General features: G+C 38.4%; 1 protein-coding gene across 2 annotated transcripts in view; it reads left to right on the forward strand.

Moving 5' to 3' along the window:
• The window catches only part of LIMS1 (LIM zinc finger domain containing 1), a 141082-nt gene that overhangs the window by 75502 nt on the left and 51187 nt on the right, over window positions 1-14393 (forward strand). The window contains exon 1 of one of the 2 annotated variants that reach the window (XM_059406385.1): window positions 7908-8154. The exons of the other annotated variant lie outside the window; for it this stretch is intronic. Within the exon in view, the coding sequence (XP_059262368.1) occupies window positions 8048-8154 (107 nt within the window). The 5' untranslated portion in view covers window positions 7908-8047. Of the gene's footprint in view, window positions 1-7907; window positions 8155-14393 lie in introns of those variants that run through there. 2 annotated transcript variants of the gene reach the window in all.

Here is a 14393-nt window from a genome sequence, read left to right on the forward strand (position 1 = left end):
TGTCTATTTTGAAAAACTTAGAAAATAACAGATAATCCATAAGAAAAAATAATTTTGAATCTTCTTAAATCCTACCCACCAGAGATATTTTGGTGTATACTCTTCCAGATGTATTTGTGGATGTGTGGATGTGCACACATACATGGTGTATACATATATGATCTTTTCATATAAAATGGAAACAGTGTACAGTGTCCTGTAACCTTTGTTTCACACAGCACTATATCATGAATACCTTTTTGTGCCAAATAATTGCCACCAATCACTCTAGAATATAAAACTATACAGGAAATATTGTCCTTATTAAAATAATTATATCTTTAGAGCTTTCTTAAAAATCCTGTTTTCTGAGTTAGGAAGAGAAAAATAACAGTAAGTGAAGGGATGATGCTGACATTAGAAATGAGGTAACAAAAAATTTTTTTTTATATTGTTGCTTTTAAGGTGAGGCCTCATACAGAACCTGGAAATATTTTGAGAACTTGGTGAAAATAGTTTTGCTGTGGACTACCTGTAGTAATGAGTCCTATAGGGCCGGTATTGTGGTTTAGTTTTTAAGACACACCTCTGAAATTCCAGGGCAGGGAGCAGAACCATGTTTGTTCTTCCGGATCTTCACAAGACCACAGTTGCTGGCTTGTGACTTTGCCTGCCTTAGAATGTGGAAATGACTGTTTCTTTCGTCCTCTTACATACAATTGCTTCACCTATTGTGTTTTTCCAAATGAGGGTTTAGTTTAGAGATATGCTCCACAGATATCAATGCCCTATGAGGTAGACAGGTAGAAAGAGTAGGAAAAAAATAGCAATGTTATAAAAACTTATATCAAAATACATGTAAGTTGAATTATGTGAAAATCTGGATAATCAGGAAAGCTCTCTTTTGAAATATTACCAGTAGAATTTCTTTTTAAAACACGTGGTATTTATATCCTTGTTAGATCTTATCTTTGGAGCAGCTCTTTTGACCCAAAGAGAAAGTGAAGAGGAGAGCAACAATCAAGAAAAGTTAAGAGATGCTTAGTATCTTTCTTCTCTGTTCCTGCCTCTACACTCTGAGGACCTGGCATGTGTTAGGCTCCGGGCAATGTTTTTTGAAGAGCTGATATATAAACCCTGGTCTTGTGTTCCTGATTTACTCAGGAATGGGATTTCTCACTAACACAGTGATTTAGGGGTAAAGTGTGTTGCCAGAGCTTCATCAAGATTGGCACGTCATGTTACTCAGGTCCTCTCTTAAAATCAAGTCATGTTAATTTAGGGAAAAGATTACTGATATCTATTTGGTTGATTCTGTCTCTAAATGGAAAAATTGAGGGCTTTGATAGTTAAATGACTTCCTGTACTTATATGCCAACCAAAGCAAGCAAGCTACCAAATGTGGAATGTCTTCTGGTTTCCTTCTTGTATTCTTATACCAGCTTCCCCTGTACTTAGTCCTTTAAAAATGTGGTTGGGATAGGTTACTTGAAATTTTATTCCAAATTCCTTTGAAATCTGCTAGGAAAACTTGCCATATTTTGACAGCAGCATCTAGAAACGATTTTTTTACAGATTTAATTTATTTATTTGAGAGAGAGCATGCGAGTGAGAAGGGTCAGAGGAAGAAGCAGACTCCCTGCTGAACAGGGAGCTCTATGCGGGACTTAATCCTGGGACTCCATCCTGGGACTCAGTCCTTGGACCTCAGGATCATGACCTGAGCCAAAGGCAGTTGCTTAACCGGCGGAGCCATATAGGCGCCCCCAGATGACTCTTAATTGCCTCCTTTTTTTGCTGCATCCAGTTGAACAGTTGAATCAAAAAATTACCCAAGCAGCACAAAAAGACTGATGGGCCTTAAAATCGTGTCCATTGACCATCATAATGATGTGGTAAACTGGTCCTGCTCCCCCTGTTGATGTAGTATACCCAGGATCATCTTATGATGTCCAGGGAACTCCTAAAGGAATTCTACCTTCTCTTCGGCCTCCACAGCTGTGGAGATGCTGCAGACACACTGTGTCACTGCACTGAAAACATTCTTTAATTGTCTAACAAAGTACTGCAGATGACCTCAGGCTTCTAGTTGTGAGAGAAACTTCAATCTGTCTCTGACTCAGAATGATTCAGTGAGCTTCCTACGAGCTTCTCGTGTTAGGTTAGCCTGTCCACTTGGTGTGTTCATCTTGAGTGAGTTACAGAAAAGCTGATTAAAGAAAAAATTCAGAGGGACTTGTAGACAGTTGCAGTATCACCTACTTATGAATGGGATTGTGTTTTGGGGTGATTTTTTTTTTTTTTTTCAGATTCTGGGATGGTTTTTTTGCAAAAGTTGATTCTACCTTCTCATATTCTTTGCTCTGGTTAATCTGAACTCGGCATATAAGAGTTTGAACTCTTCTGCCTCAGATTTGTTTTCAACCCTGGGTCCGTCCTTCCTGTTGATAGCCCAGAACACTCTTGGAAGGTCTCATTTAGGGAGATAATATGGCTGATAAGCAACTGTTTGGGAGAGGAAGGTGTTAGACATAGTGAGAAAGGATGATATTCTTGCTTGACTTGAGAAAGTTTGCTTTCCCCTGTAAATGACTATTCATAAGATAAAATTAAAACTAAAAAAGGATTCATTTCCATTAAGTTCAAAGTTATTGCAAAATATAAAATTCTTCTTCTGTAGTATGTCACACAAGGAAGTAAATGGCCTGGAAATGTACAGCTGTTTAACCAGTTTACAGGCTTAGTAGCTAGTACAAAAGGTACTGCTAATGAGGCCCAACTAACTCTAACTCTGCCACAGAAGCCAGTTTGCCATGGTCTTATTTCTTTGTTGGAGGAAGATTGACAGTTCAGTAACACTAATGATCAATTTTAGAGGTTTGATTTTTTTTTTAAGATTTTATTTATTTATTTGACAGAACACAAGTAGGCAGAGAGGCAGGCGGAGAGAGGGGGAAGCAGGCTCCCCACTGAGCAGAAAACCCTATGCAGAACTCGATCCCCAGACCCTGAGGACATGACCTGAGCCAAAGCCAGGCTTTAACCCAATGAGCCACCCAGGCACCCCTAGAGGTTTGATGTTTAACTAGATTTCTTTGCCCTCTCATGCCTGAAGGAATACTTGGACCAAGTTCACTAAAAACTGGACTATATCATAAGCATACACTTATCATGAACACTGAGTCATGTATAGAATTGTGGAGTCATTATATTGTACACTCAAAACTAATTATACTTCAACTTAAAAAAAACTGGACTGTGTCAGGTATATGTAAAAATCTAGGCTAATTTTTTAAAATTTTTATCCCAAACAAAGTATTTATACAGTGGGAGGTACTATTCAACTCTACAAATATGAAAAACTTCTGAGTTTCTACAGTCTCACCAACAAAGTAAATTTTTGCAAAAACATGGAATAGATGTGCCTTTTAACAATCTCATTTAGGGGATGACTGGGTGGCTCAGGTGTTTGAGCACCTGCCTTCAGCTCAGGTCGTGATCCTGGGGTCCTTGTTTCAGGCTCCCTGCTCAGCTGGGAGCCAGCTTCTCCCTCTCCCTCTGCCTATCCACACTGCTCATGCACTCTCAATCTCTCTCTCTCTCTCCAATAAATAAATAAAATGGTTTGTTGTTGTTGTTTTTTTTTTTAAAATCTCATTTAGGTAATATTGAGTGTTAAATGCAAAAAAACAAAAAAACGTTTCAGAAATGTGGAGCTTGAATCTCACAAGTAGTGTTGTAAAGTGATCAGGTTCTCAAAGTCAGTTGGTTGAACCACTAAACCAAGGAACTTACTTAACTAATGTCTACCGTGTATGTATGTGGCCTTGTAGACATGGTTGTAAATTAGATATGTTGCTGCCCTTGCAGACCTGTTATCCTAAGGGGATAGGTAGGTAGAGAAACAACCTCTCACAAGGCGATATGATTATGATGACAGAAGGAAGCAAGCACAGCTGTGGGGGGAAGGTATTCTGGGAGCAACAGAAAGGGAACTGTGGGTACTTAGGGTCTAGAAATGCTTCTTGTAGGAGATGAGTCCCGGTGGGATGGTTAGGACCTGGTCCATCTTTTAGTCCTATGAAGCTGTGTGTGGAAAGGCCAGGCAGGAGGGGAGAGGAAGTGAAGTCTATCGTGGGAACTACCTAGAGTTAAGTGCTGGTGTGAGGAGGGTGCAGGCTCAGCAGGGTTCTTTTGGTGACTCATGGCAGTGAGCCACTGAAGAGTTTTTTAGCAGCATCAATACATGATCAGTTTATTTTAAAAGAACACTTTGAAATTTGGAGGATAGATTAGAAGAGGGTAAGCTCAGGGGCAGAAAAATTGATTAGGAGAAGTGAAGGGGAAACAAAGGAACTCTTCTGAAACTATCTGGCCCACTGTACAGCACTGAGTAAATACATATTAATGAACAAATGAGAACCAAACCTATAGCACTCTGAAGCGCTACAGGTTTTTAGAGAAGAGGGGAGAGCAGTGCACATTGGAAGATCCAAGGTAAAGTCCATCTGTTAGCTTCTGAAGAAACCATTAATTCCCTGAAATGATTATTAAACTTTATGCTTACATGCATTTTCTGGGAGTTATTTACTTTCATCAGATTCATAAAATGTCCCTGGCCCTCTGAAAGGCGAAAGACAACTGGGTTAGATATGAGCCTGGCAAAATAGGACCTGTTTGATACTCCAAAGAACTTTGTAATTAGTCATTCCACCAAGGTCTTAAACTTAAAAGAGAAATTATCAGCTATTCTGATGAGGTTAAGCTGGAACAGGTATCTAATTATAATTGCCAGGTATCTAATTATGTCAAACTGCAGGTTCAAAGAGAACCCAACAGTTTGGAAGAAGTGAACAAAAAGTTGTAATTAGGTTCATAGACCAGCTGCACTATAGTGGAAATGGGATAGAAGATACACACCTTAATAACTTTTGTGAGCTGTTGTTCCTTAACAACCATTGGGCATGGGGGTTAGGGAAAGCCCCAGGAGTTCTGGGTAGTAGTGAGCACCTCGGCCCTGAAAGCCTCTAAGGAGAGCCAGAACCTCAGGCAAAGGATACTGTGTAGGAGTGAGGCCATGTGCAGAATGAGAGTAGAGAATTCTTCAATGAATGGGAGGCTAGACTGGCCTTCAGAGATGTTTAGAGGGCTAAAATGAAATGTTTCCCTGTATAGAGACCACAACAAAGTGCACCTGCATAGGTCTCCCTCTGTACTGTCAGCAGAAGGCACCATTAATAGCTCTGTTTCTCTGGAAAAGCGTGAAAGTTAAAAAAATAAATATATATGAGACCACCTTTGGCAGTTACTGCCTTGTTGCGTGCTCCAGGGGTGTGCTCTCCCTCCCTTGGTGATGAAGTTCAGGAACACTGTTGTGAGAAGAGGAGAGGACTTGGTAATGTGGCTGCTTCATGAAGTGGTCAGTCAGTTGTGTGTTTTGTGGCATTTGTGAATTTCCCTTTCAGAAATTCTGCACGTGCCCAGCTGTGCCAGTGTATCTTCCACCTGGTTCATCTTACAGCTCAGTAAAATCTCAGAGCACATCAGAGCACATCAGAGGAAGGGACAGAGGAAGCCTCTCAGTGAAAAGATACTATGAGAAGCACTTTGCCCTAAGCCCCCGAATTTAGTTTTACTCAGTTGTGACGATTACCTTAGACCATAAGCATTGATTTACTGAAATTCCCATTTGTCATTACGGCCATTTTAAAAGTCAGAGGGCAAGAATTGTTTCAGTTTGTTTGTTATATAGCTTGGAACTTTTTTTTTTTCTAGTCACATCCTTTTAACCTTAGGCTCATCAAATACAGGATTCGTCCTACACAGAGAGATGTTTCCTGTCTCGTTAACCTTTAGTAGTTGCCAAGCACTTTTTCCTTGTCAGCATGCTGCATTACTTCTTTTAAAGCTCTTTTAAAAATCAAGCTCTTATTTATATCTTTTGTAGAAACAAATATTATCTAATGTTGAGGTTTCTTGAAACTAATACTACACTGTATGTTAACTGAAATTTAAATAAATACTTGAAACAGGAAAAAAAAATAATGTTGAGATCTCTGTGTTTATAGTAAATTCAAATTAATTTGTTTTATTCAGCAGGCATCTATTCTGTCCAGATGCCTTGAGTAAAAAAGAAACTGAACATTGGTGGTTGTTTCTCTTCATTTGTTTTTCACACCTATCTTGAGAAAAATGTGAGAATTAGACACTTTAGGAATTCTAATTATATATGTTTCTGTTACTGTAAACTTTAAGTTTTTCTATATTTTAAGTCTCAGTAGGATACTAGGGCTTTGTACAAAAGACATATAAATTTCTAAATTTTTTAATTCATCTTTGAATAGGCAGAATATTCAGTTCAGAGCAGAACTTTGTAACAGAAAAGTTTTCTTCTGCTCCTGTCACCAAGTTCCCCAGAGGCCCACAGTATTACCCCTTTTATATGTTTGTTTCCTTCTAGAAAGAGAAACAGATACATTTGTCACTTGATTTTTTTATGTGTTTCGTGACTATTTAAGTCTAGTGTTATAACAGGGGTTGCTGGGGGCCTCAAGTCGTGATCCCAGCATCCTGGGATCCAGCCCTGCAAAGGGCTCCCTGCTCTTCAGAGAGCCTGCTTCTCCGTCTCCCACTGCCCCTGCTTATATTCCCTCTCTTGCTGTGTCTCTGTCAACTAAATAAAATAAGAAGAAAATCTAGTCTTATAACAAAATCCGTAACTTCTTGCATCTTCAAAAACATATGTCATATTTTGATGGCAGCGGTAAGAAGCTGTTTTTCACCGAGGAGATGGAACCAGTAAGAAGCTGTTTTCCATGATGATGGAATTGTAGCCCTGAGGGAAGCTAGCACCTGCATGTCTTGAGTGAAGGAGTAAGATATAGGCTCCCCTTTCTTTGTGGCTACCTTAATCTGTGTATTTATAATATAGACACTCTCATGGAATATGTTAATTCTAAAACCCTTGGTGCAAAAAGAAGTTTCAGAGAAATCTCTCTGTGCTCTTATTGAGGGGATTCTAGAAGGGAAAGAGGTTAATACAGATTACTCAAAGAGAAATTATTAGAACAATGAAGTCAGATTATTAGCTAAGAACTTGCCAAGGATCTAACCTGCGTCTGTGAGATGGTGATGTGTATTGAGTGGGATCGAATCAGAAGTGGAGGCTAGAATCTTGTGTGTTGCTGTACACATCGTTTGTAACAGTAACAATAAAGGATTTGCTTTACAGTTATTTGTACTCCATTATCTGCAGACTCCTCTTGCAGACAATCAGCCTACACCCCATATGCACCAAAATAAGACCCCTTTCTAACTTTACCATCTAGGATCAAATATGCACATTTGATAGGGAATTTTTAGAATAGGTAGTTACATTTAGAAAATCATTGAGTGGAGATTGATAGAAGAAACCACTTTCAGTTACTTTCAGTTAGGAATTTTTGAATAATAATTTAGGGGAAAAGCAAAGACACTTCCTTCCTTTCTAAAGAGGATTTAAAGTAGAGTAGGGAGAGAGGAATTGCACTGCTTCCCTCACAATTCTGCTTTTTTTTTTTTTCTTTTTTTTCTTTATAAGGAAAGTATCCCAAAGAGCTCATGATGACCAGGCACTTCTTTAAACTGACAGCTGCTTGTGCAGTATTAATGGATTTCCTGGCAAATAAAATAGGGCAGGACCCTTCTTTAGTCATTACCTTACTGGAGCTTTTTAGCCCAATTTTAATTCAGAATGATGCTGGAAAGATTTATAAAGGAATTGGTGTGATTATTCATAACAATTAAACTTTGCTTGTTATTAAACATGTGAGCAACTGACTCTCCCTCTCCCCCTCCTCCCCAAGGTGCAAGGCCCAGAGATAAGGCAGGCGGGCCAGGCCTTTCTGAGGAGGGTGTGTACCAACAGAGAAACAGGAAGCTGTGCTTAGCCGGGCTTGCCTGGAGGTTTCCAACTCTGGTCAGGTGTGCTGAGGTCCCGGCAAGAGACACACTCTCTCTGGACCCGGGCAGCCACGCTGCTCAGTATAAGTGTTTCAGATTGTCAGTTAACTGATGTGTAGAGAGAAATATGACTGCATTACAGCTTAAAGAGCTGTCACACTCAGGTCTCTACCGGAGAAGACGAGATCGTCCCGATAGTGTGAGACTAAATGGGTTACCGGAGGAAGAGCTAAGGTGAGTGCAAAGTCATGGTTGGCTGGAGGTCAAGGCACCTAGTGATTGCAGCGAGATTCATGTCCAAGTGGATGCAGCAGTGGGGAAATACATGTTGAAGAGGTTCCATTGGAATCTCTCAGTCTGTAATTAAAGATTGAACACAATCCCAAGATTTTGCTGGATTGAAACTGTGCAAACTAGAACTCATTTTTCCATTTCTTCACAAATCCTGTAAGTTGTTTTAGCTGTTCCCCAACCCTGCAGTATTATGTCTTTAAAAATTATATAATCATCAAAACAGTATTTAAAATTGGAAACAATTGATTTTTTCCCCCTTAAAGATAGGTTGCTTTGACCTATTAGAACATAGTTTCTGTGTGGAATTTTTCTTTGGATTTTGGTGGTGAGATTAGTTTGTGGTGTTTTGGGTGGGGGTTGGGGGTGTTCATAGAGGATTCTTTGTTATTGAAATATATTCAGCAAAGGAATGCAGAAGCTATTGAATGTAACCTAGGAAGGAAGGACATCAAAAATCTGGAGACATTTTAACTAAAAGGTTGGGGGGGGGGTCTTGTTTGTTTCCAAAGTTAATTTGCCTCTAACAACACAATTTTAGTTTTTGTTACAGCTGTTGAAAATTGGTTTTGGATTTTTACGTTTTAAAAAGTCCCTGCAACATTAACCCATATTTAAAATACTATGCTAACTGAAGGGTTTAAATTTTCTGTTTCTGAGATAAGTGTTCCTGTTTTACTGCTAACAGGAGGCTGCAGTAAAGAGAGACTTCCTTTTCTTTTTATTACATTTACTGTGTAGTACTTAAATTTGTTTATGGATTCTTGATTTAAGTATTTGCTGTGTAATATTTCTTTTCTTTCTATAACTTCATTTTTTAGAGTTTATTTTGAATTCTATATTTAAATTTGACAGGGAAGAAAGTGTCAAGGAAGCTTTTTAAAACTTATGTTAGTTTGTATTTGTCTTTTAGCTACCATATATACTGCGAGAGCTGTAGTTTGGGAGGGAAGCATTTACTTGAAAACTATCAACTTTTTCATTACATTTTGAAGAGAATAATAGCATTAAAGGACTGTGATATTAACATTATTAGAATTTACTTCATACTGTATCAGGTGTCTCTTAGGTACTTTTGATGTATTAACTTTGAATTGATTGGATTAGATAGAATTTAAAGCCTTCAGAGTTTGAATTGTTACACATTTTATGAGGTTTAGTGAAAATACTAAGTTCTCACTTGTTAACCAGGTAGGCCATGGGTAGGGTCCTCTGAAGTCAACATTTGCTTATAGACTCCAATCTACTCTTGATCCAAGAGTGAAAGTTACAAGAAGGAGTTTTTAAATTTTTGTTTGTTTTTCCAGGTTTCATTTATTTATTTGACAGAGAGAGAGAGATCACAAGTACGCAGAGAGGCAGACAGAGGGATGGGGAAGCAGGCTCCCCGCTGAGCAGAGAGCCCAAGTTGGACTTGATTCCAGGACCCTGAGATCATGACCTGAGCCAAGGGTAGATGCTTAACCCACTGAGCCACCCAAGTACCCCACCAGAAGCAGTTTTGATTTCAGATTTGGGGTCCTAAGGAATTTCTTTTTTAAAAAATTAGTATTTGAGACCAACCATATTTTAACTGTTTTCAGACAGTAGTAAAGTACCCATGAATAAAATTGCTTATATGCCCAAGGAGGTAGTTATTTATATAATTATAATGACCTTCAAAACAGCTGGATACTTTCCTTTTGTCTTGACTTTAAATCAAAGGAGGAAGAATAATTCTTGAGAAGTATTGCTTGTTGGGGCGCCTAGGTGGCTCAGTGGGTTAAAGCCTCTGCTTTCAGCTCAGGTCATGATCTCAGGGTCCTGGGATCGAGCCCCACGTCAGGCCCTCTGCTCAGCAGGGGCCTGCTTCCCCCACTTTCTCTGCCAGCCTCTCTGCCTACTTGTGATCTCTCTGTCAAATAAATAAATCAAATCAAAAAAAAAAAAAAAAGGTATTGCTTGTTCCACTGAGTTAAGGGGGAAAATTTTGCCACCCATTCTGGTCTTGTAGTTCCCTGGTGACAATAAGGGACTCATGTTTCCACCATTTCTCTGGTCTCTCATGCAGAGAGAATGACCGTTATTCTTAATTTTAGGAGTGCACTGCTTTACTAGTAAAAGTAGGCAATTATCTGTTTTTCTGTGGACTTTTTGTTAATTCATGAGTTGGGTTGTTTGTTTTTTTAATTTTATAGGAAGCCTATGTTTAGTATTAAATCAGGTTTCTTAACTAATAGGAATCAGAGAAGGTAGGCACACCCATTTCAGCACCACTCTTTTGGACAAGTTACATAATCTTGTCGAACCTCAGTTTGTTCCTCCTTAAAATAAGGATAAAAATAATTGCCATTATTTAGCATCATTTACTTTCTCACAATCCTTACCCTGACCTTTGAGGCAGGGGCATTATCATTTTGTGTGTAATGCTGTAGGGCTTATGGCTTTTGTGTATTAGTCAGTTAATTTTTATTGGGTGCCTACTCTGCTAAATAGAGATGCAAGTGATGAATTAGACACACTTCTTCCCCTCAAGGCACAGCAAGGTTTTGGCACATGAACCCAGACCAGCAGGTGCTCTTCATGCAAGCAGTTGTTTGACTTTGAATGCAAGTAATATCAAACATCTCTCACACTGTCTCCTTATTGCACAAGACCCATTCCTGCTTGCATTCCTTCTCATGCTCATGTTCACTTTCTTGGTATGTTTATGGACTCTAACAGAATTATTAGAGACAAAAAGAGCTATGCTCATTGCCAAAAAAAATTTTTTTTGTTGTAAGTTAAAATAGAAGATTGTGCTCTGAAACAAAACACAATGTTTAAGGAGCACAGTGAAAGACATGAAAACAACCCTGGCTTCAAACTTGGGAAGCATGAAAAACACTGATTTTTTTTTTTTTTTTTTTTTTTTACAGATTTTTATTTTAAAGTACAAAGTAGAATCCAAAACTTACTATACACTTGCATACTTTGTACAATAGAACATTAATCTCTACATTTGAGGATTGTGCTGTGGCAATTTAGTAGCTGTCACTACTAGTAGAAAAAGTGTCCTGTGGGCCTTAGTCTTCAGTTCTATAACATGTCCTTAATTTTGGCTAGATTCTAACATGACTAAGAAATAATTGGAAATTATTTTCTCTTATGATTTGGATGAAGCACGGATATTCATTTATACCCAAAGACTCTATATAAAGGCTGTGAATACCCGTATAGATTGTCTTTAGGGCCGTCCCTTGTGGCCTGGCTAGAACTGGTTTAACTTCCAAATTTAAACAGTGGACTCCTTAGCTTACACTTATACCTAAGTGGGCTCAGAACAGGTTCTGAGCCTTGTACCTCTACAGAGCATTCACCCTTTTTCCCTTGGAATTTTTGATGCCCAAAAATCTCATTGAACATATACCCTTATATATATACCTAATCCTTAGCTATTTATTCCATTTATCAAACTATGTTGCACCCTGTGTTTTGGGGGTTTTTTTACGAAATGTGAATGAAAAACACACCTAAACAATACACACACACACACACCCTTTAAAATTCTCAGTCACTTTTTTTCTGCCATACATGCAAAGGATCTCTAAATACCTGATTGGGGATATCTCAAAATTCAAGTCTTTGCTGGCTAGGTCCAAAACATAGTTTACATAGCAACATTGGCCAGCTCTGGCCCACTGCCTGTTTTTGTATGGCTCATGAGCTTAGGATGGATTTTACATTTTTTTGGCGGTTGGAAAAAAATTAAAAGAGGCATATTTCATGATGTAATAAAAATTACATGAAATTTGTATTTCACCATCCATAAATGAAGATTATTGGAACACAGCCAGGCTTATTTGCCTGTGTTGTTGCCTCTGGTAGTTTCTTGCTACAGCACTCCATCATTGATCATTGTTGTACATCTACCCTCCCCCACTCTTCCACATCCCAGTTAGATTTATCATACCTGGGTAAAGTCAGGGCTGTGTCAATCTTGAAATGAGTGTGAAGAAAAGAAAAAATACTTTGAAGTTTGTATCTTTACGTGAAGTTGACTGGATGCAGCGGTGAGAAGTTACTTGTTGGAACATCTTTGTGCTATCCTTTCCTGCCCTTTTCCTGATGGAGCTGGACAACCAGGAATAGGAGGAAGTGCAAAGAAAAGTAACCTTTACTTTCTGGTTATTAAGTAAACAGTCTGAGTTCATATCTTTCTAGATATAGGATGTAATCATTTTTAAGTAGTGGGAATGTCCTTGACTTGTTTTCAGAGCAGAAAATTGAAAACATGTGTTCCTAAATAATACGCTACCATCGATTGAGCCTTATTATGGGTCAAGCACTCTATTAAGAATTCTCATGTTTTTGGTGGTTTTTATTTGTTTATTAACTCACAATTCAATAAGGAGGAAGAAGAATCTAAAGTTAGAAAAGGTGATCATTCTTATTAACCAGTTCCTGTCCTTGATTCAAATAAGTTAGTGCTCTGAGTTCAGTTGAGGTTGGAGTAGGTCAACTTAGGATGTACATTTCCTCGCATACCTGTTTTATAGTTTGCTTTATCATTTCTTTGTCTGTCTTTTGGATGAAAAACTAGGTTCATATTTTAGTTTCAGAGCTATAGTGGACGGCCAGGGGGATAAAATTGCAGATTTGCCATTTTTGTCTATTCTTATTATTTAATGGTTCAGTTGAGAACACATTTAATCTTCCTAACAATGAATACATCACACAGGTTTGGGGTGTTTTTTTGTTTTGTTTTGTTTAAGATTCTATTTATTTGACAGAGAGAGAGAGAGAGAGAGCGCGCACAAGCAGGGGGAACAGCAGGCAGAAGCAGCAGCAGACTTCCTGCCGAGCAGGGTGCCTGATGTGGACTCGATCCTGGGACCCTGGGATCATGGCCTGAGCCGAAGGCAGAGGCTTAACCAACTGAGCTACCCAGGTTCCCTCCATCACACAGTTAATAACAAATTTTTTTTTCTCTGTGGTACACAGAGGTATCAGTTTGACAGAGCTGCTTTTTAAAATGCAGTAAGTAGTGCTTTCTTATACATGTTTAAGAGTGTAATACAAACACACTCACTAGAATAAACACACTCCTGTGAAAAAAGGAGGAAATCCTCCCAGTTGTGACAACATGGGTAGACCTTGAAGGCATTATGATGAGATAAGTCAGAGAAAGGCAAATAATGTATGCTCTCTCTTATATGTGGATTCTAAAAAAACTCATTTTACGAAAACAGAGTAGGCCGTTACCAGGACTTAAGGGGTAGGTAAATTGAAGAGATCTTGTTTTAAGGGTACAGACTGGCAACTAGTAGATAAATAACTTCTGGAGATCTAATGCCTAACATAGTGATTATAGTCAACACTACTGTATTTAAACACTTGAAAGTTGTTAAGAGACTAGATCTTAACTCTTCTTAACACAAAAAGGAAGTGGTAATTATGTGACATGGTAAAGATATTTGCTAAAGTTACCGTAGCAATGATATCCCAATATATAAATGTATCAAATCAACAGGTTGGGTTGGCTACCTCAAATTTACACAGTGTCAGTTATATTTCAATTACACAGATGTTTTTAAGAGTAAAATCCACAAATATTTATATTGTAATCATTGGTTTCATAGGCCTACCTCTTCTTACCTTCTCACTTACCTGTCCCTCTCCTATGCCCCTCCCCATTACTAGAGAGGATTCTCTAAGCCCAGAGAGGCCTTGCCTTACTTCTTTTATATCTCTAGTATCTACCATAGTAACCTGGTAATTACTGTCCATATCTATTCTTCATTGAATGAGTGAAGTTATGCGAAACAAAAGTGGTTTAGTGGTACCTCTTTCATATCTACCAAAGTATCGTGTCAAAAGATCATGGTTATTTTTTCAATAGTTTTGAGAAACGTATTTTCTAAAGGGTAATGTGTTTTCTTTGTCACCTAAAATATTTCTTTATAGATTAGAAAGTATATGTTGAAATTAAAAATAGCAATGTTAATCCTTAAAACTTAGGTGTATGAAGGGCACTGGGTGGCTGAGATGGTTAAGCATCAGCTCAGGTCATGATCCCAGGGTCTTAGGATCAAGTCCCACATCAGGCAAGCCTGCTTCCCACTCTTCCTCTGCCTACCATTTCCCTTGCTTGTGCTTTCTCTCTCTTTTAAATGAATAAATAAAATCTTTTTTTAAAGTTTTTAAAAATGAGGTGTATGAAA

Source organism: Mustela nigripes, chromosome 7, assembly GCF_022355385.1.
Source record: "Mustela nigripes isolate SB6536 chromosome 7, MUSNIG.SB6536, whole genome shotgun sequence".
NCBI classification, from domain to species: Eukaryota; Metazoa; Chordata; class Mammalia; order Carnivora; family Mustelidae; genus Mustela; species Mustela nigripes.